Here is a 23,552-nt window from a genome sequence, read left to right on the forward strand (position 1 = left end):
CCATTTGGGGTAAAAAAAAATGGTTTGGATGTGGGCTTGACAACTATGGTAAAGCATTTACAAAGTTTTGCTGATTGGAATGTAAGGGGGAGGGGGTGTTCCTATTTTCTCCGTTCCTCTTTTATGAATATGCCGAAGCCCCAGCATCACTTCAACAAATTCCTCCGCTGGTCTTTTCATCTCAGCAGGGATCGCTGTCAGTGCCTGGGATGCATGTGTTCCGTCGACGTACACGCCGCTCTGATAAATTATGAGCAAGTGATGAGGTTTCTGAGACATGTGTTTGGTTTGACTTCTGAGATGTTTTTGCCTCCGCAATAGTGACCGGCGCGTTCTCATGAGAGCCGAGAGGCGTGCCGGCCAAGATGTGTGCTGCGGGGACTTGTTTATTTAAGGTGGTGCTTTTGATGTATGCATGTTTTTGTTTGGGCGTTTTTTTTTGTTGGGAGACGTCACTGTTTTTTTAGGCCGTTCTTCTGACAGAGAATGTGAAGGGGCCATGTTGTTGCTCATCTATTATTCTTCTTCGTTTTCCTTCTGCTCACAATTGTCCCAGAAATTGCAAGGCTGTGTTACACTGTTGCCAAGCTAGCTATATTTGATCAGTAATCCTTCATCAAATAAATTTTCCCTAAATACAAAGCACACGTTATTTGCCAGAGCAAGTCATGAGAAGTCAGGAATCCTTCAAAAGATATCATCTCCACTGCAAATATTTTCATTGCCTGCTCCTGCCGGGACTCATGGTTCCGTCTTCCACACTTCCTCCCCCTTCAAGTCAGCTGGATAATTTCGCAGGCTAACGGGGCTGAACGCACGGGCTGGTGCGTCTCCGGTCCAAATCAGGATGTGCATTAACCTCAGCGGAAGACGTACAGATTGGTCATAACACGGTGTCCCCCAGGCCCCTCGCAGGGGTAAGCAGAAACAGGTTGAGTGCAGGAGCAACTACCGGCAGAACCTGTGCCCCAGGGGCAGGAGTGCTCCATCTGGGTCGGGGTCCCTGTGCTGACTCCATGTGTCAGGCCCATTAAGCATAGCCAGGCTTCCCTCATGGAACCAGGAGGCGAGGTGAGTGGAGCAGATCCGACAAGGTGAGGAGTTCCTAGGGCTCAAATTTGAGGAGCTTGACATTTACAACGCCGAGGCCATGCGTTTGGTTCTCAGAGAACCTACTGTAGGTCTTTGTTTAAAGTGCACCTTCAGTGTGTAACGGTGCTCTGGATCAAAGCATAGGGTAAATGGAATTTACAGTAAGCATATGCTTTGCACTTCAACAAGAATGTAATATCATAGGAATACATGGGTGGTGATGTAATATTCAATAGGTCGCCTTTACTCAGCACAAGTAAGCTATGCTCTACACTGAATGAGAGGAAATGAAAGTACATGACTCGGCTGCTTATTGGTTCAGTCTGGCCTTAGTCACACAATGTCAAGCATCCAGGCCCTACAGGAGACTTCATTATCAATTCATTCTTCATTCATACTTCATTCAAGTGATATTGAGCGTCACATTCTCCAACCATCTCAAAAGGTAATATGACCACCACCTTGATTACATCTAGACATCAAAATTAATGAAAAAGTAGGTGACTTGTGCAGAGTAAATCAAGTTGTTGTTGAATGTACTGATATATTATCTCTACATTGGGGCTGTTACCATTTCCATCAAAAGGACAAGCATCTTAATGGGAATCAAAGAAATATGAGTGTCTGCATTTCCTGATCAAGAGAGGAAAAGATCAAGATATCTGCTCCAACTCTGTGGCTCCTGAGGCACTCCATCACACTGGAGTTGCTTTGAAGTCGGACAGCTCTCCCTCTCTTTCCTACTCACATCTCAATCCCTTTGATTGTGGGACCGATTTGTTGGCGCTCTTCAGCAGAACCAGAGCAGCATACCTGCTTACGCGCTGTGATTTACAGAGAGCGCTAAAAGCCGTTCAACATCTCCCTGCTGTCTGTTTGTCTGTCTATCTGTCTTCCTTTTATTTTTATGTGGAAAAAAAGAATCTGGAGAGTTTTGTAGAGGGAAGACACAAAAGCATATTTGTTTAATTTCAGTTCAGCCTACCCATACTATGGCTTATAATCAGGATAAGACATTATACGTTTCTACGTAAGGTAACAACTGAATAATACAAATAATTACAGTGCATTAAAAGTGACTAAAACTCACATGGTACAACAATGTATCCAGATGGCATGAGCCATTTGATTAAACTATGAACATCCCTAGCTATGCTTGCTGCCCCTTTTGGCCCTGTTTGAAATGAGACTCTTTGTTCTTTTTAAAAACAAAAAAAGGTCCTAAATATGCATGTATACAACAGGTCTTTACTACCAGACACGAGACAGAAGAAGAAGTGCCACAGAGAGAAGGTGGACATCACGCAGGCAGTGCATAGACGGGGAGGCCGACACATAGTAGTCGTCATAGTCATTGTGAGACCCTCCACACTCACTACAGTCCCCCCCACAGAACATACAGGCGGACATGTCCGTCCTCATCCAGGAGTTGTACATCCTCACCGTCTTCCGTCCTACAAAAAGAAAAAGGAAACAAAAGAGAGAGAGAGAAAAAGAGAAGAAATGAATTAATAGACGAGGTCCTGTTTCAAAGTCTACTTTCCTCTTATAGACAGAGGTGTGGTATTACTATATGTAAGAATTAGGATTAGCTATTAAGCAGCACTAATAACCATTAGAGGACTATACGTAGGAATAGTAAAAAAGGTTATGCATAACTATGCCTGTGGAAACTGAGAATAAAATGGCAACCTACGGGGCTCGTAGTAATCGTAGACGACCACAACTGCATCTTGGACTTTAGCCACCTTGTGCTCAAGCAATATGGGGAAGTTAATGCACAATTCCTCTGTGGAAATCTGAAAAGATTAATTTTTAATGAACGTTTGAGAAAGAATTCATATTCGCCCTCTACCTCGTATTCATGTTTAAATAAATGACATTCAAAACAGAACTCGGTATCAGAACTAACAACATTATCATTGTACATCCACAAGCAAAATTCTGCTAGCTTACAATACGCACTGATTCAACAGTGGTGTTGACGCAATATGTGGCAGAACTCACAGAGTCGAGGTAAAGGATGACTTTTCCCGGTTGGGTCTCTACTTTCCGAACGAGGTGATCCGTCTGGAGGCTATCCTGTGCCAGCACAAAGCCACTCAGAAGCCCCACCTCCAGGATGGCCATACCCGTCCGGTTCAGCCCCAGACCCTCATACAGGCTAGTGGAAGACAGGTCAGGCAAACAGAGATGTGAAGCATTCAACTGAAGCAATAGGTCTCAGTGGTGAATGTCTAGATCATGGAGCTTCCATGCAGAAGAAAAGTGGTAAAATAATTAAACTTCACAAAGGATTTTCTATTGCATTTCATTGCATTGTATTGTGCTGTATTACAACACAGTCACTAGGTACTTTACCTCACACAAATTAAAAGATGGACATATTTAGTGCCCATGTCGAAGGTGTCTATATACAAGGAGAAGGCCTCGTGCATGTCTGCTCCTCGCCTCCTCCGAGAGAAGCCGGCGCTCTCCACGTTGTAGAACACGGTCATCTGTCAGGCAGAGCCAGAGAGTCAGGATGGCCAGCTCATGACAACAAAGGCCTGCTCGGGACTGTAAAACTTTATCAAAGCCAGCTGAGCCGCACAAACACCAAAACAATGAAATGATTGAGCAGGTCAGACTCGTTTTCAAATATTTATCTGTGATTGATGACTGTTTGAACAAAAAAAGAAAAGAACCAAAAAAAAAAAGTGGGTTAAGGACGTTAAGTCATACTAAGGGTGGGGTGGGGTCGTGGGGGTTTCTCGGCTTGTGGGAGGGAAACACCTGTGAGTGGAAACAGCTCGGTCACACAGGGCTGACAGCTGGTTGGTTCCCAATAATGAGCCATCGGATGGAAAAAGGAACCAGCGCCACTCTTTAACCCCCGCAGCCTTTACCCCAGTTATCCTCCGCACAAAAAAGCACAAGCTTTTTAATAGAACAAGTAAGCAGAAATGACTTAAGAGGGAGAAGATTATCACACACAGCTGTGGAACTGCTGCTTTCAAATGCAGTACCTTACTAATTGGAGTCTCCCAGGCACTGGCAAAAAGGCTCTTTGCAGGGAGAACTCCAGCTGCTAATATAGTGCTTGCGAGGGCCAGTTTTTGAAGCAGACACCGTAATCTCCCACCAGTGGGGAGCTCTCCAGAGCATCAAGTACGTATCTTATGGTCAAAAAAAAAAGTACGTATCACGGCCCATAAAAAGCATCAAAACCATATGAGGTGCTCACATCACATTGATGACTTAGATACTGTGTAAGCTCTGGGGCCTGGAGATTATCATGCTCTCTGCCAGTAAAAAACGGATACCTGAAAGAGAGCAAAGCCCTTTCCCTCCGCTGTGACCTGCAGTTGTATGTCTGTCTCCGCCTCGATCTAGAATTAAAACATAACAGAACCATGTCATTATCAAGGGTTCCAGCTCATTTCACTGCACGAGTAAATAGAAAATGTAAAATTGGGAATTTAATAAACAGCGACAAGGAGAACCTCTTGCGTCTGGTAGAGCCCATAATTAGTCCCATCAATGTTGAATGTAGCCACTGTGTTTAGGGAATCTGTCTGAACCTCTACGTTGAGATCGATGAGTTCCGATCCACTGAAAACAGCGTACTCCGCCAGGGCCTGCAGAGCGATAATAGTATCCTGCAGGGAGAGCAACACGGGCGTTTTATGACGCAAATGACACAGAATTACTGACCGAATCTAGGCACAACAGCTTAAAGCAGGTCAAAAAGGCACACCTGTGCTTATATACTCTTATATACATTTTGAACTTTTAGACTTTTGACCTCACCTGCAACCAATCCACAGTTTTGTCTGAGCGCAGGTGTGCATGCGCAGGTGTGCGCATCCACGGGTCGTTCACGTTCAAGGTATCATGTAAGCGCTGAAAGCAGGTGCTGTTATATGGGTCTCCAGTCCTGGACCCAGATTGCACTCGAATGCTAGCCATTAGGACCCGCAGCTCGTGCGAAGCCTTTAGCGGCATCCAAGCTGGTTGCTTTGAACCCCCCGGCGTTCCCCTTTAAGGCCAGGCCAGCCGCCTCCCTCTCATGACACTGAGGAGAGCAGCTGCTCCCTCCGTCTAATCATTCCCCCTCATCTTTCCCCCTCATCTCTCTCTCTCTCTCTCCCTCTCCCCCCCATCTCTCTCTCTCTCCCTCTCCCCCCCTCATCTCTCTCTCTCTCCCTCTCCCCCCCTCTCTCTCTACACACACACACACACACTCACTCTTCTTTTCTACTCCATGGAAGAAGTGAGTGCATGAGTCAGTGGGCTGCTGGAAAATCAACAACAACTCCCCATGTTTCATAAGCCTGATAGTATTTCCTCGATCTTGTAAGATTCATGGCACGGTCCGAGAGCTTTCAATCCATGCTGTGCCTGTGCCTATATTGCATCTTACTTTTAATAGCAGTCATTGCACACCGTGCTTTTGACAGAGAGCAGGTGCTGCCTAGGCCAAGGACTTTGAGAAGCACATATGGATAGGTCAAAGGTCATAGATAAAAATGTGGTGAAGCGTTTGGGAAGACTTAATAGAGACAGCCCTTTGTTGTAATATGTACAAACCGTGACATCATTTTGTGGCGATTGTCTAAAGAATCTAACATATCTCTTCTCAAAAGTCATTTTCAATTGAACCTGCTTTTGTACAGAATACTAAACATCACTCTTTTGACAGAAGATTTGGCATCAAAAAAACAGTTTGAAACCAATCAATATATCCAGACATGAGCTGGATAGAAAGTAATTTTCAATTGAACCTGCTTTTGTACAGAATACTAAACATCACTCTTTTGACAGAAGATTTGGCATCAAAAAAACAGTTTGAAACAAATCAATATATCCAGACATGAGCTGGATACATAGGGCCACTGGAGGCACAGCATGAACCTGGCAGGTAATGGCCTGAGTGAAAACCAGGTCGTGTGTGTGAGACTGACCTGTGTGGAGCCGTAGCCCCCCAGGTGATTCCTCTGCTGGCTGAGCCACTTCATGAGCGGTATGCCCTCCACCAGCAGGCCCAGCCTCCGCAGAGAGAGCAGCACGTAGGCGGCCATCTCGATGTCCGATGAGCGTGGCTGCCAGGACTCCGCAAGCCCAGCATCCGGTTTGCTCCACATCGGCACCCCGTCTGCACTCATTCACCCACACACACACACACACACACACACACACACATGCTCAGACAATTCTGCAGCTGAGGAGAACAGCTGTGCAAGCAGAAACACATCACATCTATTTTCTTTTTTTAAACCGACAGGCATGGAGGCCTCATTCGGAAATTTATGGGTCGAGCGTGTTTTCGTAAACCTCTGGAAAAACACACAAAAGCCACAAACAATTTTGCTCAAACTGTTTTTCCTCATTAATATATGTGGCATGTGGTATATGCGTTTCTACTGTTTTGTCCGCTGAACTAAAAGATCAACCATGTCCAGTGTATGAGCAGACTGCAGGCGTGTGGGTGTAGGTGCCTGGGGATCAGTCTCCTGCCGTGACCCACCCGTCTCCACCGCTCTCTCCATCAGCTCATCCAAAGCCGCCCGCGCGCTCCCACTGTTGGTCAGGGACAGAGCGTACGTCACCAGACACAGGCTGTAGTCGCTGGACACCCCATGGGACACCCTGGACTCTAGAAAACTCTGCGCCATGGACACCTGGCTCGTATACATGTTCTGTGAGGGAACATAAAAAGTAATGTGTCCTCGTGAATCACGTGTCAGAAAACAGCGGGGCGGAAAGGTGTCCCCACAAATCACGTTCCCCGACACGGTGTCAAGATACGGGTGCGGACAGCGGAAGTCTCAAAAGTCCCAAGAAATCACATGCCTTCACACATTGTCAGAGAATGACTCTGGGCCTGTAGGTCTCCAGGTCCCCGCAAACCGCATTGACCAACATAGTGTGTAAGAGTGTGACTATCCCCGTAAGAATGAACGCCCCCACAAATCACATTCCCCTCAGGCGATGACTCCCCCACCTTGTAAGTGTCATCCTCCAACAGGGCCATGAGCGCGTAGGCTGTGAGGGACACTGGGCCGTCCAGGCCTCCCTGCAACTCTGTGTGGATCACACGGCCAGTCTCGCTGAACTGCCCACTGGGGTCCTGCTGGGCCGTAAGCCACATGGCGGTCCTGTCCAACACCCGCGGATCAATGGGAATGAATGATCGGGCCTGCAGGAAACATCTCAGCACAAACGCCGATAACCTGAACACAAAGGATTTGATTTTGTAAGTCGTGATTCTGATGGCTTCAAATTAAAGTACATATCAAGTCAAGTCATATTTATTTATATAGCACACTTAAACGCAATGTAATTGGCCCAAGGTGCTCAGAAATAAAATAAATACAGTAATAAAAACAAAACATATAAATGACAAAATAAAAAATAAAAAAATGAAAATACAAAATAATAATAATAGTAGTAGTAATAATAATAATAATAATAATAATAATAATAATAATAATAATAATAATAAACAGATTATGATTGTAGAGAAAAGAACATATGGTTACTGAAACTACTACTACTATAGGCCTAGAGAAAGATGTACAGTAAAGTTAAAGATGCCAGTTAATATAATGCAGAAAAGTAATAGAAGATAAAAACAAACAAACAAAAAACAAGGGGAGAAATTAATGGACATTATAGGCCAAAGAAAATAGATGGGTCTTTAAATTTGATCTAGATGGTGGGACAGGGCTTAATTTCTATAGGGAAATTATTCCAGAGTCTAGGGGCAGCAACAGAAAAAGCCCTATCACCTTTAGTTTTTAGGGTTGCATTTGGGACTGATAGAAGATGTTGTGAGGAAGACCTCAGTGGCCTAGAAGGACAGTAGGGCCCCAACTGTAGCCAGTTTTAAATCTAGACTTAAGACCAAACTGTTCTCAGATGCTTTCTGCTAACTGTGCCGAGTTACAAATTCTGAATCTGCCTTGATAATTATTCTACTTTGTCTTTTATTACTTTTTTTACTACTTTTGCCTTTGTTTTTGCTTACTAATTATTCTTTATTTTTAAATGATTTTACCTTGTGTTTTATGTTTTCGTTTTATTATGATCTTTACCTTTTAACTATTCTTTGACTATATTGCCCTTCTATGCTTTTATTTGTTATTATTGTTTGGTTTTGTTTATGTAAAGCACATTGAATGACCTCTGTGTATGAAATGTGCTATATAAATAAACTTGACTTGACTTGACTTGACTTGACTTGACTAGGGACTTAAAAGGTCACAGATATACTGTGGTGCCATTCTATTTAGTTCAAAAAGTAAAACTTTAAAATGAATTCTGTATTTGACAGGTAACCAATGGAGCTGGGCCAGCACCGGACTTATGTGCATATGTTTCTTTGTTCCAGTAAGAAGCTTAGCTGCTGCATTTTGGACTAATTGAAGTCTAGCAAGGGTAGATTGGTTCAGACCTAAATACAGAGAGTTACAATAGTCCAGCCTAGATGTAACAAAAGCATGGATTACAGTTTCTAAGTCAGTATATGAGAGCCAGGGCTTTAATTCAGCTATTTGTCTTAGATGTCTTTACATGTGTGAATCTGCACAGCGTGGGCTATTTGGTCAGATGCATAGAGGTACATACGGCACGTAGAGGTACATACGGCACGTAGAGGTACATACGGCACGTAGAGAAGGACATACCATGTGCTCCCTGACTGGTCACTGTCACCAAAAGCACTGAAGGATCCATCCATTCTTTGATAGGAGAGCTCACGTTCATAACCTACATAGGTAAAAAAAAAAACAAATCACATTTATTTAAGGGCTGAATCCTGAACCCTATACTTGGAAGAGCAAAGGGCCCACAAAGTGTTTCATAGATGGATAGATAGATAGTAAGATAACAAAATGAGTCTGGATTTTCTGAATGTTAAACTTTAACCTGCTGGTGTTAGTAATTTGATTTTACATGGGCACTGTGGGCTCATGTACACACAAAAGGCCATTGTATTTGTCCAGTGGGATGGTAGAGGTCTGTGTATGTCCGGTATTGTTTCCAGATCGTGATTTTTAAGTAGCATTCTTTACAATTTTACCACATTTTTAGGAGATAGCGTTTGGTACAATATTTTGGCTTTGGCACATCATCTCCCTGGGAGTTTGTTTCACCTTGATCAAACCTGTGTGTTTTCTGACCCATTTTCTGCCCTCAGTAAAATTTACCCTTTAATGCAACTGTGATGACCATCACCTCGATATTCTGTTTTAAAAAGCAAGCATGGGTATTGGGTTTTGTGGTCTATCATACACGCTACATACATGCCTACAAATCCAAATAGAGTGAAACGACAGGTTTCGATACTGGAGGAAAAACTCTGCACCTTGCATCATGAATGAAATGGCTCGCTCTCTGGTTTTTGAGTCGTCCTGTCCAGTGTTAGCCAAGTACTGCAGGATGTAAATGTTTGGAGCGAAGTTTATCATGTTCTGTTCACCACAGCCATAAGGCATCTGAATGAGAGACTCTAGGCCAGTGATGGATGGTCCGAGGATGTCACCTTTCAACCCACACAAAAACAAACATAAGAGAAGAGGACTGGTTAAAATAATTGAATGTGGTTCAACGCTAAAAAACATAAAAGCAGAGCGACACAAGGACACACTACTTCTGGCTCTAAACTGAAGCCTTCAAGAGGTTCTGACCATTAATGCATTCCTTACTTAATGTTTGAATGAAACATTAACATTTCCAGATATCATTTCCAGTATCATATCATTTCCTTTGTAAAGCTTTTTGCTAATAGAATCTATTGTTTGGAGCTAAGATGATCATGTTTTATTTAGTAGAACCGCACATGTGGACTTGTGTGAGGTCTGTGATTGATGTTTAAAAGATGCAACCTTACAGACCACAAGAGACTCAAACAGGAAAGAGGAGGCTACAAGAAGCCAGCAATCAGAACAAGGCCAAATCACCCCTTGCCTGATAAATCACGCCACCCTCCACGTCCGCAGAGCACACAAGGTGACATACACAAGCAAATAAGCTCAATATCTCAATAGTGTTGCATTTACATGGCCGGCCACCTAAACAACAGCCGGCCTGTTTACCGCTGTGAGAACAACAATCACAAACAAGCGTGAAGGGAATGCGAAGCTGAGTAGCATAGCGTGTCAGAGATCCGTGCCATTTACTGTCACATGGCTAACAGCAATCACACAGCTGGTAAACATGCAAAAACACTCCATTTCTCAGCCTTTGCAATGTCATTTTTTTCTCTCCACATTTTTTTTCCCCCAACTAGATCTAAATGTTTGATTCAATGTGTTTGTGGCCTAGGCCTTGAGTATGAAAGTCTTTCCTACAGATGCTGTAAAGTCTCATATTTGGAGGTTAAGAAAGAAAGAAAGAAAGAAAGAAAGAAAGAAAGAAAGAAAGAAAGAAAGAAAGAGAAAAGAAAGAAAGAAAAAAAAAACACTTCTCTGGAGTGATTGAAAGCTAATCAGACGCTGATGTGGTTCTAAGCCAGGCAGTTTGGGAAATCCTGTGTTTCATTAACCGCAAGCGGTGTGACATGCATGCTGTTGCAGGGAGGGGTTGTAGAGACGGAAGGGGGTGCTGGAGGAGGAAGAGGAGGGGGTTTCAGACAGATGAGCAGACGTACCGACTGCAGTCACTCGAGCGCTCTCGCTGCCGAGCACCACATCTGGGGGGAAGGTGAAAGAGATCTCCCTGGAAATGGTAGACTGTGTCGGAGGCAGATCCAAGAACAAAGTCTGTGTAAACGACTGCTCGATTCCTTCAGGCTGTAGAGTAAATAAATAAATAAACAAGTGAAACACAACACCCATAATTCAAATGTCAAATGAGGACTCTCAGGAGGCGCTGCTTTCTCAAACACCGCTCTCTGTTGACAAGGGCAGAGCAGGCCGGAAATCATACTCTCCTAATCATGTATAAAACTTACTAGATACACACACTGGGAGATGCAGAATTAATCGGTTAAATAATGGGGTGATGAGCACAATGACAAAAGCACAATGCTCAATAGCTAAACAAAGGCAAAATAAACTAAGTTTGTTTCTTTCAACAATGATTGAATAATGATGATAAATGTTGCTATTTGGCATTCATTTCTTAACTGATTCTTTTACATCAGCCCGTCTGATCCTGAATTGACTGTGTTAGTACAGCTCCCTATGCTAGTTTAAATTCTCTTTTTTAGAAAGTGGGGAAAGTTGCTTTATCATTGCAGTAATGTATTTTTTACACCCTATCCAAAACTATTCACAATAAAAAAAAAATCTGAAAATAGCATTTCGTAGCATTCCAGAGTAATGCTAAGATTTAAAAGTGACACTGAAAACTTCAGCAGAGTGAGAGAAAGCAGAATCTGATGTTTAACTCTAACACTTTCAGAAGTTCATATTCTACCTTGACAAGAACGGTCTTGTGCACAGCATCTGAGTTGTAGGAGGAGATGGCCTTGACTGAGATGGGCATCTCCCCCAACACTGTGGGTCTGATGGGGAAAAGCACAGAGGTGCCATTCTGACTCCACACAGACACTGTGCGTGTGGAGGCCATAGAGACCCCATCAGTGTCCGGAAAGACAAACTCAAAGGACGCGCTCTCTGCAACTATCACCATGACCTAAGAGAGAGAGAGAGAGAGAGAGAGAGAGAGAGAGAGAGAGAGAGAGAGAGAGAAAGAGAGAGAGAGAGAAAGAGAGAGAGAAGACAGACAGACACAGAGACAGAGAGACAATAATGAACATTAAAGACAGCATATTTTCGATATGAGGGGCCACATTCCCACAGGACACAGCGATTTGGACACAGACAAGGCCAGAGGACTCACTTCTAGGTCCTCGTCTAAGTAGTTGAAGAGGTTGACCTCCAGGACCAGCAGTTCCCCTCTTATGATGTACGCTGGGAGGTTCAGGGCCAGGAAGAAGTCCTGGAACACTGTGAGCTGTGGACATGGTCAAAAAAACAAAACAAACATTCTTACATTTAAGCAAAAGAGGATAGTTTATGAAAAATAGTGATTGTGATTACTAAATGAATTTAAGAGTTACTAAAAATTCGCCAATACTTAGTTTGAGACTTTGAGACTTTAGTTTGAGAGTTTATTATAAATGTCAACACAGATTAAATCATGGCCTCTGTTGATAACACTCCATAATAAGGTGCCATAATAAATAGCAAACTAGTAATTACATAACCCTTTGTTAATATTTGTTAATTGTTACTAAAATATCTATTTGGCACAAGTTAATAGTTTTTTCATCATTAATTAAATATTAGTTGTTTGCATAAAATCTGTATGTTAATGTTTTAACAAATCTATTAACTAATTTTGTATTAATATTTGTTAATAGTTAACTAAATGTCTTTTTGGCACTAATTAACAGTTATTTCTTACATCATTTAAATGTTAAATGTTTATTTACAAACTATATGCTAATATAAAAGTTAAAGGTGCCATGTGTAAGAATTGAGGTAAAAATATCAAAAAAAAAAAAAAGAGCTACATGCATCAAAAGAATGAGAAGAAATAAGGGCGATCATTAAAAAAATGACAAGGTATAGTGCTGAACAGATATCAACCTGAATTAGCATGCTAAATTACTAGCCACAGCCCGACAGGTGTATTCTCTTTGGATCAAGTACACCCACAAGCCGTGCAAGTTATTCATGTATTGCAGTTTGGCTGGCGGTTATGTTGTTCGCAAACCGCCTCTCATGGCCAAAACTGGTATTATGACACCTGTCGGTTCAATTAGTTAGTGCAATTCAGTCTAGCAGGAAATTAATGTACATTTAGTTTAGCATTATGTTTATGCATTACCTCCGTATGGTCTACGTCTGTGAGTGTTTAGTCTCGGCATAGCCTATTTAATAAACTGTCGTTCTGTGCACCTATAGGAATTATGCATGTAGCCTAATATAGCCCATTCACCTACTTATTTTTATTTTGCTTGTGCAGAGGCTGTTTTATGTATGCCAGTGCCTGAAGGCATGTTTTGTTTTTACTTTTCCTAAAGGAATAAATGTGATAAGCCAGTTTTGGTCTCAGTCCCTTCACCGTCTGACTAATAGTTATATATTACTAATATATTAATAAAGCTTAACCAACTTTATTATAAGGGTCCCCCATACTGATAGTTATATATTACTAATATATGAATTAGGCTTAACCAACTTTATTATAAGGGGCCCCACACTGATAGCTATATACTACTAATATATTAATTAAGCTTAACCAACTTTATTATAAGGGGCCCCACACTTATAGCTATATACTACTAATATATTAATTAAGCTTAACCAACTTAATTGCAAGCGCTTCCGGCGCCGACAAGAGTGGCAGCATGTCAAGGTAGCTCCGTGTTTTTTTCTTGAATTTCCCCTTGGGGATCAATAAAGTATCTACCTATCTATTGTAAGGGTCCTATGGGGAGTGGTTCATATTGGGATAGGCAGAAGCACAGTTTAATAACAATTAGTTAAATAATAATAAGTCATTAACTTTTCTATTAACATATAGTTTGTAAATAAACATTTAACATTTAAATGATGTAAGAAATAACTGTTAATTAGTGCCAAAAAAACATTTAGTTAATTATTAACACATATTAATACAATATTAGTCAATAGAGTTGCTAAAACATTAACATACAGATTTTATGCAAACAATTAATATTTAATTAATGGTGAAAAAACTATTAACTTGTGCCAAATAGATATGTTAGTAACAATTAACAAATATTAACAAAGGGTTAGGTAATTACTAGTTTGCTATTTATCATGGCACCTTATTATAGAGTGTTACCTATCTATTTTATAAGAAAGCAAGGCTATGCTACTGCAATCTACGACAGTTTCAAGTATGGTCAGACCTGTGAAAGTTCCATTTAATTTATGTAAATGAGCACAGTTAGATATTGATATTTGATGGGAGGAGCAATAATATTGATATTTAATGGGAGGAGCGAGGACAGACTAGCACTTTACCTCTGCTGGGGAGTTGACGATCCCCAGGCCCAGCGTCTCGGACATGACGAAAGCAGTGGCCACCCAGGATGTGATGCTATCTGGCACAGTCACAGAGAATTTTTTCCCCGTGGAGCCACTGAGGAAAAACATGTGGAAGAGACTGAGTAAAATAAACACTAACTTCCTGAATAAAGCCATTGTGTTGATTTACTAAGCTGTATACAGATATACGTTTTACCCTGTTGTATATTGCGTACTGGTAGGGAAGTGTCGCCACCCAAAGGTGAACAGCACATTCACATTTTGAATCACATTTATAGTCACAATGGCAAGGAATCTAATGGTGTGCTGTCTCCCAATGTTGCATAATATGTCCCCTCCAGCTGCTGCACACCCTTATGCAAATGAATTGAAAGAAAATGTGATTTCCCCTGAATCACAATATAATCCCATTTCAAATGCCGAAAGGCCCCTTGATATGAAATATTTCTCATTGTTTTATTCATAGGCCAGTGTTGAATCTGTCTAATCTAATGCAATTCAGGCATTCCGATGCAGTTAGAACAAGTATGGAATTTTGTGTAAAATCACTTTTTTTTTTAATTCAAGAAAACTCCATTCCATTAGCCAATCAAACTGCATGGCTGTGAACATTTGTGGAATAATCTCTTTAACTCACAAGTCATTTTTGACTTTGAGTCATTTCCTGTGTATTTGCCACGCTATATATAAACCACATAACAGTGTTGTATGCAAATAATAATAATTAAGAAAACTGTGTATTGACCGCCCCAGTGTATGAATCGCTGAGTCCAGTAGCCTAATAAATCAGAATCAGATCGTGCTTTAATCAGAAATAAGAATGAAGAAAAGAAATGCATTCCCATGTATAGCCCACCTGCATGCATAAACATCAGTTAATAGGAGGGAAATTACACTAGTTTGTCGCTTACACTAGCTGTGTCATGTTGACCTGCTATAACATCTCGTTGACATGTGATATACTGTATGATATGAGTGATTATGAGTGAGTGTGTGTCTGGCGTTTTCTTTTATTCACCCAAGGTCAGCGTCCAACCAAAGCCACGTCTCTGGGAAATTCTGCCGCACCACTACATCGTCATTCATCGGAACGTCCATCTCCTCATTGTACATCACTATCTCCCCTGCTGTTGGATAGAAGTCGGTCAGCAATTGTTTTTCCAAAAATACCAAATCATGGTGAAGATATGAGAACTGAAATGCCCATTCAGATGTATCCCTTATAAAAACTTACGGAACTCTGGCCTCCAGTCGGTCCTCCTGTCTAAGTTTGCGTCAGTGAGCACCATGAGATTAGAACCCTGGGACAGTCACAAAAGTCTCAGAACAATGCATTCCAAATGCACATTGTTTAACTCCACACAATGGCCACTGAATACTTCTCAGATAGGTGATAGCCTACACATAAGATGGATTACTCAGGGAAGCTAGACTCTACCGTAAAGACTGAGTATGGATCTCCCATTTTCTTCACATCCGTGGAGCCTCCGCCCATGTTGTACTGAGCCAGTTCCTCCAGAACCTACACAAACAACAACAAAAAATGTCCCCACTTTAACTAAATCCATTCATATAACAACCTTTGTAGAGAGAAAACAGAGGACTTGACAAAAGACTCCATTTTGTTCTAGATGAAAACCCTCTTGTTTGGTTGCTGAAAAACAGCGTCTTCTCTGCCTTTTCTTTTACACCTAAATGATACTTGGGTGGGAGCTGGTCCTTGGGTTACACACAGGGGAAAAGCACTGAAACCGATACAACATAAATCTAGTTGGAAAACAAGAGGATAAAAAATCCTTCAAAATGTTGCAAAGAGTTGCAAATACTGACAAATAAACATTTTAACTGGGATTAGTGATTAGGGGATGACTATAGATCAAAAGAAAAGAAAGAAATATGACTAGGCCCAGTTATGTCTTTTTGTTCAGTATTACAACAGTAGGCAGATAAAAAGGAAAATGAGTCTAATGAGTCATGCATGCCCCACATGCCCTAAACAACTGAAGGGAGTTTTTGTTCACTTTTGTTACATAGTAAAGGGCTGTCTGTAAATAATGAGAATGCGATAAAAGACATACACACACTGCCCTGTTCTCACTGTTCTCACCAACACTTACACCATAATGGAACTCAATACTACCACCTGTGTCTTATCTCTCATCTTTGCAATAGGGCAAAAAGTAGTTAGCTAAAGAAGCAAGTTGGAAAGACTGACAATAGAGCTGTTCCCTGTTTTTAAAATGTAATCAAGCACATTTAAGTTGTTTGGTGAGAGACTTCCTCACCTTGTCCTGTGTGATGTCATTGTCATCCCCGGGCTGATGTGTGGCCTTGTCCACGACCAGGATGCCCACCACCGATCCTGGCTCGGACACGGACACGCCCAGCCTGACCTCTTCACCGGGCTCCACTCTGTCTCGGCTCCACGACAGAGACACCTACGGTCGCACAGAATGGACATTCAAGCTCTCACCGAGGATGCATTAAAACAGCTGTTTACTTTAGTAAATGTGCACATTAAGGTTACATCTCCCCACAGTTTTGTTTTTATTTTGTTTAGGTTATGTAATGGCCACAATCATGACTGCCATTGTGACACATGTCGTCCCAAAGGGAAAACTGTCTTTGGATTTGGATTTGATTGTTCTGTGCAATTTCCTAGCATCTGTCATTTGCTAAGTTACTGTGTTCCTCATTAGTATTGACAAAGCCAAATCCACAAACCACATCCATGAAGTGGAACTGAGGTGATGACAGCTAGAAGAAAAAGAGCACACAAGGCTTCAGTTCACAAGAGTCTCCCACAAATGAGGACATTACCGTGTTTCTCAGGACTTGGTGGACGGGAACACGTAGCACGTCGTTGATGATTTCTCCATCAGGCCTGATACAATACACCAGCACACATGCCTCAGGGGCCCAGGATTCGTCTGGGGTCAGAGAGAAAGAACTGGAGCTCTCCGTTCCTGCTGACAGCAGTTGGCCTCGGCCTATTACCTGAGGACAGGGGGAATACGCCACAAATGAGTGCTATATCTCCACTAGCAGTCTTCAGAGGTTGAACCCTGAGGGTTTGTCAGACAATGTCAGGGATGTTGGGTTCCAGAGATGGTAGAATTTTAGAACACAATATACACATTCAAGAACGTTCAATGACTCGTCTATGTCTATTCAAACACTTTGAATGGCCTTGATTATATATAATATTATATTATATATTATATGATATATATTATATATTAAAGAATGTTGGTTGTACTAACCAGGTAATGAAACTCATTTAATGGAAAACTGCTCAGGACAGTGAGCTGTAAGAGATGTCCTATCTGGAAGAAAGAATATAATTCACAATCATGAAATATTATGATTAAACAGATCATAAAATTTCAGATATAATATTATGAAAAATAAAACCTTTTTATCTTCCTACCTACATTATCTATCTATCTATCTATCTATCTATCTATCTACTGTATCTATCTATCTATCTATCTATCTATCTATCTATCTACTGTATCTATCTCCAAAACCAATAATACCTTCGGGTCACCATGTCTGTGTAGTTGAATGTAGGACTGACTTGGTGAGGAGTAGGTGTTATACAGCTGAAGTCCCTTGTGGGCATCCTCAAACCAAGCCTATGGAAACAGACAGGGTGGGTAGATGGATATGAGAGAGAGACAGCACAAACCCAAACAAGCCATGCATGTGGTTCTTCTGTAGAACTCCATTAGCTTAGCCTGGGTACACAGTATATTACAGTTTTTCTCAGTCGCTTTGGTGCTTTTCTCACATCACTATTGACATTTGCACAGCAGTTAGTGCATTTCTCAAAACAATTAGTGCAAACTGCAAAACCTAGTGGATAACCTGCAAAAGCACGTCACTTGCTCAAAATGGATAGTCCACTCCTCAAAAGCAAGTATTTATGTCAATGAAACTGCCAGTGTCATCAAAATGAGAAGTCTTGACACCATCGTTTATGAACAAGATAGTCAAATGGCTTTGTCATGTTTTCATTACGACAGTTTATGCTGTCAGTGTTTTCCCATGCAAAAAAAGATCAGAACTCGGTGACACTACCTGAAAATGCTCAAGACAGCACTATACAGTACTTGTACAGCCATTTGAAAACTACAGTAAAGTTACACATTGCTGTAGTTAGGAGAGTAAGTGAGTACAAGACACTGAATATGTACGTTTCACAGTTTTACTGTATATGCTCTTTGCAATTCTACAGCATTGTGACAGAATTTGATAACTAATTCACCAATTTTGTATGTAATGACTCAAGCAATGAAATGAAGACTATTAGTTTTATTCAGAACGACTATTCAGCATCCATAAGTATAGTTCATTTTGACTGACATGACAAAGTAACTGATACATGTTCAAAAGCATTTGCAATTTGTTCAGAGGAAGGAGAAATTGCTACTATGATGTGCACAAATGACTAAATGTTGTGGAGGTTGAACTAATAGTTATAAGAATTTTCATTCTGATCTGAGAAAAGCACCAAAGCGACTGAGAAAAACTGTATTAGTAGGGCTGTAACGGCTAAACTGGAAACCTTAACCTACTGTAGGCAGTTTCAGTGGGAAAGTTCTCTTCTCCCTCACCTCAATGTTGAGTGTGGCGACCTTGTCCGAGAGTCGGACGTGGAAGGGTACAATTCCATCAGCTGGAACTGGAATACTCATCTCTATGACGGGAATCTCCTCGGATGGACCCGGGTAGTCCATGGACATGTTATGCATCCGGGGTACCAGGATGTCGAGATCTTCCTGTCTCCAGCTCCAAGGGCTCCTCTTCTGCTGAGAGATGGACAGCCGCAACATCTTCCCCTGGTCCTCCATACTAAGGGGGCTGCGGTCATAGGTAGACACTTTCACCTGCGGGAGATGAGGTGGATGTCCATTGAAAGCCCCAAACATCTTCATTTCTGATTGACTGCATCTTCAAATGAAAACATGCTCATTAATCTTCAAAGCTTTAGCACCTGCTATTGAGGAATATCTACAGACCTGAGCTGAGAAGTTCAATGACGGTTTGATAATATTGGGGTATCCGTGAAACGCAAGTTTGTACTGGCATTTCACCAAAGTAACAACTACGTTCCTGTGATATGTCAGCCCTAGAAGAAGACATAAGGTACATTTTGTGTTCAGATAGTTCTCAAAAGTGAGTTCCCAAATGATACATGCTGAAAGACCAAGCCATCCACTAAGCCAATATAATTGAGTCACCTGTAGTGTAGTCAGTGACAGACACTGTGATGTTAACATACTCGTCTCCCCCATAGCCCTCATAGTACTGATACATGTAGTCTGCTGAGCGTTTAGACTCTGTGTAGTCCGGCATGTAGAATGTGAACTCGGCTGTACCATCAATCTGTGGGTTGGTAAATTATAAAACTTCCCTAATCCGTTTAGGCTTCATTATACAGACATATCAATCATTCAGACTGTAAGGCAAATGTGTTAACCATAAACACAATGTGATCTCCCACAGGCCAAAAAATGACAGAAGGCAACAGTTGTTTGTTCTTTCAAATGTACCTCTTTTTCCTTGTGATAGTCCACGTCAATGCCATGGAAAAAATGTGTGTATGTTATGTTCAGGTGCCCATACACTGGTTTTCCATACATATATCTGCAGAACCACACAAAATACATTTTAGACCACCATGTCACTAGAGAAGAAGAGGAAGGAGGAGAGGAAACTCAACATGTTTTTAATTAAGTTCTGGTTTATAAAAACAAAACTAAAAAATTCAAGACTACTGTACCTCAAACCACAAGGAATAACTTTAACTTTGTGTGTGTGTGTGTGGGGGGGGGGCAAGCATGTGTAAAACTACTTACTGAGCATGTACTGTTCCACTGAACGGTTCATGTTGCAGCATAACCTCAGGAACTTCTACCTTTATCTCAAAATTAGGTAGAACTGCACAAAAACACACACATATGGTTCACTGCTGGAATGACCTAGAGTACACATAGAGCCATGTATGGTAACCACACCCTAACACAAATGTCCACTGAGGAAAACTACAGTTTTACTTTGTTTTGAAAGAAGTGATAAATGTTTGTTCTGTTTATGCGGCCTGTATGCCTGTTTTCTGATTCATCTCTTACCGTTCTGTGCTGTAAATAGTCAGCTTACCGTAGTGATTTACATGAAAGTGTTTCTCCTTTGTGGCTTCCTGTGTACACAAACATGGAGAGATTGAGGAAGGTCGGCATAATCTTTACCCAAACATCCAAAACACAAGAATTCTTTAAAACCATTCGTTTGCAATTATGTCGTTCTGGAGTATTTATTTAACATGTGTTTTGTGTAACACTCATTTCAGAATTTCATGATGGTTTGTCTTGATCATGCTAGCAAAACAACACAAAACAAAAAAATTAGGCCTTTGAGCTTAACAATAGGAGATGCATTAAAAAGGCCATTATGATAACAGCATCCACATGCTGAACCTCTTTGGACTGACTAAAGCTTTTAAAAATGTATGAAATCGTCACTTTTATTTAGAAAAAACATTATTTTTTTAATGTTTTTAGGAAAAGTTTACTTTTTAAAAAACCTACATGTGGAAAATAACAGTGCCTCGCTTGACGGTGTACTCACATTGACTGTTGTCATGATTGTCCACATGCCAAGGGGTGGGTTCTGGGAGAGCTGAAACTCTTTGGATATGATACCCAAGACGCTGTCCACAGAAAGCCACTGCCGTATCATGTTCCCTCTCGGGTCCTGGCCCCCAGGATCAACACAACAAACAGGTTTTAGGAGGAAGTCTCTCCTCTGAGCCATTCATGGGTTTGTCACAGAACCGGACTCCCATCACAATGCGGTCTCCCACCACAGTAGACTACAAGCACAGCAATACACACTTTCCCCCCTGGCTAATTTCACATAACACCAGGAAGCTTGCAGTCACACATGCAGTTTTTACATTCATCATTTTGAAACTGTTTCTGTCCAAACTGACAACAATCCAATAAAAGCATACATTGTATTTAAGTTGTCTATGATTCTTCACTTTCTCACCTGAAACTGTGTCAAACTAGAAGACAAATCTAGATGTTTGCATCTATCTAAATTAGTCTTATTAGTCTACAGTATGTATGTTACGCCCATCATCATATCTTTATCTCTCTCACTCTCTCTCTCTGTAAACACACACACACACACAAACACACACACCTTTATGACCATGTCTACTTGGCTCTCAAAAGGTTGGCCATCTGGATGTATGGACACAGCCCGGATCTTCACCACCTGCCCAGGCTTGTAATTGGGCTTGTCCGTCTGAATGAAGGTGGACGAGCTTCTGGGGATGAATCTTAGATAGGTGGAGTTGGTAAATACCACACTGCCTCCATCGTAGCCCTTGATAACCAGTTCATAGGGATGCCAGTAGCTCATATCACTCTCAGGGACCTATGGAAAATTACCACAATCATACCTATTAAATAAATGCTATTTATAGACAGAAAAAAAACATGTCAATAAGCAAATGTACATTGTAAATAAAATAATCTCAAATTAGTCTACATACATTTTATTGCGCTGCTGTGATTTCTCGTCGGGCAACTAATTTGTCCCTTTCTTCTCATTTCAGTGTAGTTATTTTTTAAAGGAGGAGGGCATTATGCAGAGGCACATTCATGTTAACTGATATGCTGGCTGTTGTTTGGGTTGTGACAATAGATCATGGCAAGACATGCTGCTCAAATCCACAAAGCTCTCTCTAAGCTTCAATTCACTGCCCAAGGATTAGTAGGTGAAATCATTCTGCCACCAAATCAACCTTGACATTTCCTTCATAAGGGATGATAACCAAACTCTGCAGTTTTTTATTGACACTGGGCATCATGAAAGTTCTGACCTTTAGACAAACAAAACCACCCATGATAAACCATGACACAATACTTCTAAAAGACCTAATCCTGACAACAATGGTTCTGGCCAGATATTTTCTCACGAGAGGCACATACTTTTAAATAAGAGATTATGGCAGATTAAGGACTTTCAAGATGGGACTGAGGAGAGGAAAAGATTGAGAGCATAAGTTTACTTACAGCAGGTAACTCTTGCAACCCAGTGGAACCTTACAAATAAATAAAATAACATTTATAAAGCTTCCACAATTTCACACATATGAATATGACTGGATATCTATACCTTGTACATTAGGCTATCAAAATACCAATTTTGGTACCCTGTAATAGTGCAGTAATGAGAAAACAACATGTGCTATGGTAATAATAAAAAAAAGGCTTACCTCCGGGAATGATGGTCTCTGTCTTGGATATACTCATGTTTAGATTGATGATCTCAGACACCACACGGACAGGTGAGTCTCTCAGGACAGTGACGGAGAGTGAAGTTGGGATGCCATAGCGCAGCACCCTAGGTCCTGTGATGAGGTACGATGGACTAGAACTGGGACTAGTGGAAACAAATAACAAATAAATATTACTGAGAGAATTCTGGAAATAATATCCACATCTTATGAGGATCTGGGAATAAAATCCCAATGCAATAAAGAAGGGTTTTAAAATTGAAGTGCTACAAAATTACTAACTTCTGAAATTGCTATTACTACACAATTGCTATTATTACAGCACTGTATTGGATTGGTATGGTGTATCTATGCTTAACATTGCAGGAAGGATACAGTTTAAAGTGACCTATTGAAAAAACAGTTGCACAGTGGTCTGACAAAATGTCATAAAGAAGGCATAGGAGGAGTAACTGCCATTTTAATACACCCCCCTCTAAAATCTACATATCTTCTTTTTAAGTCAAACAGAAATGCATTGTAAAACATAAAACAAAAACAAAGGATGAACAGGCCTACCTTTGAGTGGTCTGTGCTCCACTAAAACATACGAAAAATCCAAATAGCCCAAATACTTGAAGCCACTCCATTTGCAGCTTCCCTCATCTATGTTGTTTTGTGAATGTGTAACCAAAGACATGGCAGGATGCTTTTCACACCAACTAACGATGACCCCACCTATACCTGCCCAGAGGTAGGCCTTCCAAGGCAAAATAGGCATATCAAATTAACCTTATGGAAGGATGCATTTAACCAAAGGGTAATTTCAGTGAGCACCATTACTGGCTACATTTCCCAGTGGCAGTAGCCTAAATATCTGAAAGACAGTATAGTTATATATGGATATAGTAGTAGGCCTAAGTATCTGGAAATAACAAGATCATTAAAGACAACAATTTTGTCACATAGCCTACATAGGCATTGCATGTGTATTTGCAAAGCAGATTGTTGTAGGCCTAAACGTAATCCAGTACAATGTTGGTAATCAGGGTTCACTTCAAACACTTGCAAAGAAACTTACCTTGAAACCAAAGCATTCTTTCAACGAATTGTCATACTACGTTTTTGCAACAGATGGAGCTATTTCCCCCTTA

General features: G+C 41.1%; 1 protein-coding gene across 3 annotated transcripts; it reads right to left on the minus strand.

Moving 5' to 3' along the window:
* Positions 1 to 2,030: 2,030 nt before the first annotated feature.
* Positions 2,031 to 23,528, minus strand: cd109 (CD109 molecule). 3 transcript variants are annotated; one of them, XM_042095167.1, is made up of 34 exons: positions 23,373 to 23,528; positions 22,978 to 23,158; positions 22,399 to 22,565; positions 22,196 to 22,224; positions 21,318 to 21,554; positions 20,739 to 20,864; positions 20,271 to 20,310; positions 19,970 to 20,051; positions 19,664 to 19,757; positions 19,352 to 19,496; positions 19,130 to 19,239; positions 18,725 to 18,997; positions 17,645 to 17,743; positions 17,369 to 17,431; positions 16,926 to 17,102; positions 16,391 to 16,543; positions 15,544 to 15,627; positions 15,340 to 15,406; positions 15,124 to 15,232; positions 14,082 to 14,199; positions 11,923 to 12,036; positions 11,497 to 11,715; positions 10,727 to 10,868; positions 9,443 to 9,619; positions 8,763 to 8,844; positions 7,079 to 7,307; positions 6,602 to 6,773; positions 6,039 to 6,229; positions 4,578 to 4,733; positions 4,398 to 4,463; positions 3,454 to 3,590; positions 3,100 to 3,256; positions 2,789 to 2,891; positions 2,031 to 2,546 (listed from the first exon to the last, which is right to left on the minus strand). In XM_042095167.1, exons 2-34 carry the CDS (start codon positions 23,046 to 23,048, stop codon positions 2,344 to 2,346), a joined length of 4,392 nt encoding a protein of 1,463 aa, XP_041951101.1. In that variant the 5' UTR covers positions 23,049 to 23,158; positions 23,373 to 23,528; the 3' UTR covers positions 2,031 to 2,343. The 3 variants fall into 3 exon arrangements, with proteins under 3 accessions (XP_041951101.1, XP_041951102.1, XP_041951100.1); XM_042095168.1 differs by lacking the exon at positions 23,373 to 23,528 and having other exon boundaries at positions 15,124 to 15,229; positions 22,978 to 23,252; XM_042095166.1 differs by lacking the exon at positions 23,373 to 23,528 and having other exon boundaries at positions 22,978 to 23,251.
* Between the last annotated feature and the right edge of the window lie 24 nt (positions 23,529 to 23,552).

Source organism: Alosa sapidissima, chromosome 6 (assembly GCF_018492685.1).
Source record: "Alosa sapidissima isolate fAloSap1 chromosome 6, fAloSap1.pri, whole genome shotgun sequence".
NCBI classification, from domain to species: Eukaryota; Metazoa; Chordata; class Actinopteri; order Clupeiformes; family Clupeidae; genus Alosa; species Alosa sapidissima.